This window comes from Camelina sativa, chromosome 4 (assembly GCF_000633955.1).
Source record: "Camelina sativa cultivar DH55 chromosome 4, Cs, whole genome shotgun sequence".
In the NCBI taxonomy this organism is placed as follows: domain Eukaryota; kingdom Viridiplantae; phylum Streptophyta; class Magnoliopsida; order Brassicales; family Brassicaceae; genus Camelina; species Camelina sativa.
In genome coordinates this window covers 22,887,461-22,889,101 of record NC_025688.1, presented here as the reverse complement: position 1 = coordinate 22,889,101, position 1,641 = coordinate 22,887,461, and the positions used below count along the sequence as shown (strand labels likewise).

At 36.5% G+C, this 1,641-nt stretch overlaps 1 protein-coding gene and 1 long non-coding RNA gene across 2 annotated transcripts in view; one reads left to right on the top strand and one right to left on the bottom strand.

Moving 5' to 3' along the window:
* Nucleotides 33-1,641, top strand: part of LOC104781932 (eyes absent homolog 4-like) — a 9,560-nt gene continuing 7,951 nt past the window's right edge. Inside the window, exons 1-3 of the mRNA XM_010506731.2 lie at nt 33-129; nt 457-706; nt 809-822. Of these exons, the coding sequence (XP_010505033.1) occupies nt 476-706; nt 809-822 (245 nt within the window). The 5' untranslated portion in view covers nt 33-129; nt 457-475. The remainder of the gene's footprint in view (nt 130-456; nt 707-808; nt 823-1,641) is intronic.
* On the bottom strand, nt 825-1,463 carry LOC104781931. The gene is made up of 4 exons (XR_766960.2): nt 1,411-1,463; nt 1,243-1,314; nt 987-1,050; nt 825-863 (listed from the first exon to the last, which is right to left on the bottom strand). It is a non-coding gene; the product is annotated as an uncharacterized LOC104781931 (long non-coding RNA).

Sequence of the window (1,641 nt, the reverse complement as noted above, 5' to 3'; positions counted from 1 at the left end):
TGTATGAAACGGCGCCGTGTTTGCTCCTTGTTTACGTCCTCCTCCAACCTTGGTCTGCGAACTTTGAAACACACGTATCGTCGGCGTCACCAGTCCCCTGAAGCTCCATCTAGCTCATCCTATCGCCAGGTATGGTCTTTTTGAATTTTGAACTTCGTGTTATCTGTCATCGATCCTCGTTTGATTCGAAAGATCTTTTTTTTTTTTGTTTTATGAAGTTGACCTTGAATCGTTATTATCGAAGTTTCTTAGGTTGTTTAGTGAAATTAGTTATGGGTTTGTTGAAATGTTTGCTCTTTTTGGGGATTTTTATTGGTTTTGTTTCCGCCATGAAACTTGTTTCAATCCACTGATTGTTTCATTAGTGATTGAGTAGCCAAATGTAGGTGCCGTGAACTCCTGAATCTTTTTGTCATTTTATGAAGGAGTGAGATCTGTGGATTTAATTTGTTGCAGTAAGGGAAGAGGGCAGAGTATGAATGATAATACATCACAAAAGCTCGGACCTTTGGTTTCTGATGGTGGACCAGTGAATGTGTACATATGGGACATGGACGAGACTCTTATCTTACTAAGATCTCTGTTAAATGGGACTTATGCTGAGTCTTTTAATGGCTCTAAAGATGTTAAAAGAGGTTTAGAGATTGGGAAGATGTGGGAGGATCACATACTTAAGATATGTGACGATTTTTTCTTCTACGAGCAAGTAAGTCTTTTTTTGAAGATAAGTTCACAAACCCGAGATAATTATGAGGTTTCCTCCGTGAACTCTGTCACCTACAAAACATTAGTCTTGTGTGTTTTGCAGGTTGAGGAATGCAGNCAACACTTCCATCTTGATCATATGCATCCGGCATTCTATACTGAACTCCAAAGAGGTTGAAAAAAGAGAAGTACAAATAATTCAGAAGAAAGAAAAACTAAAACCAGTAACACACTTCTTTTTACGGTCAAAACTTAAGTAAGGTCCAGTAAGATGCAATTACCTCTCCTACATTATCTTCTTCTTGTGTCCTTTTCTTTATGAGCTCGTAGATTGCTTTCTTGTATCTGTCAAGGTATCAGATTAACCAATGCTCAATTATTATTAGCCAGTAACTAACAAATCCTAGCAAATCCGAATAATACCATAGAGTTTTCAGATTATTACAAAAAAATTCCCAAAAGTAAGCCACTACTGTGACTTTTTATAATCACCAAAGCAACCAAGCTGCACCTTGGTACAAAAGATGTCATAATTACCTAAAATCCTGAATTTCTGCTTCAGTGAGCTTTTCATCTCCAAAAAGGTATGATTCATCTTCCAGATAATCCCTGTGAAGAAAAGAGGAGAAAGGAGAAGTCAATTCAGGATCAACAGTAAAATAGGTCAGAAATTCCAAAGTAAAAAAAAAGAACTCTTAAAAGTACCTAAGCTCTTCCAGTTTCCACAGTTCCCTTTTCTTCAAATATTCTTGCCGTGAGAAATTCCTGAATCAAAACCAACAAAACATAACCAATAACAATGAATGAGTATAAAGTCATTAAAGATATAATTTTCAAACAATAGGACGACTGTTAATGATTGTTTATGAGGAGGCAGTTGACGACGTGAATAGTTCTTAACTGGAAATCAACTTGGCAACTTTACATAGTATGATA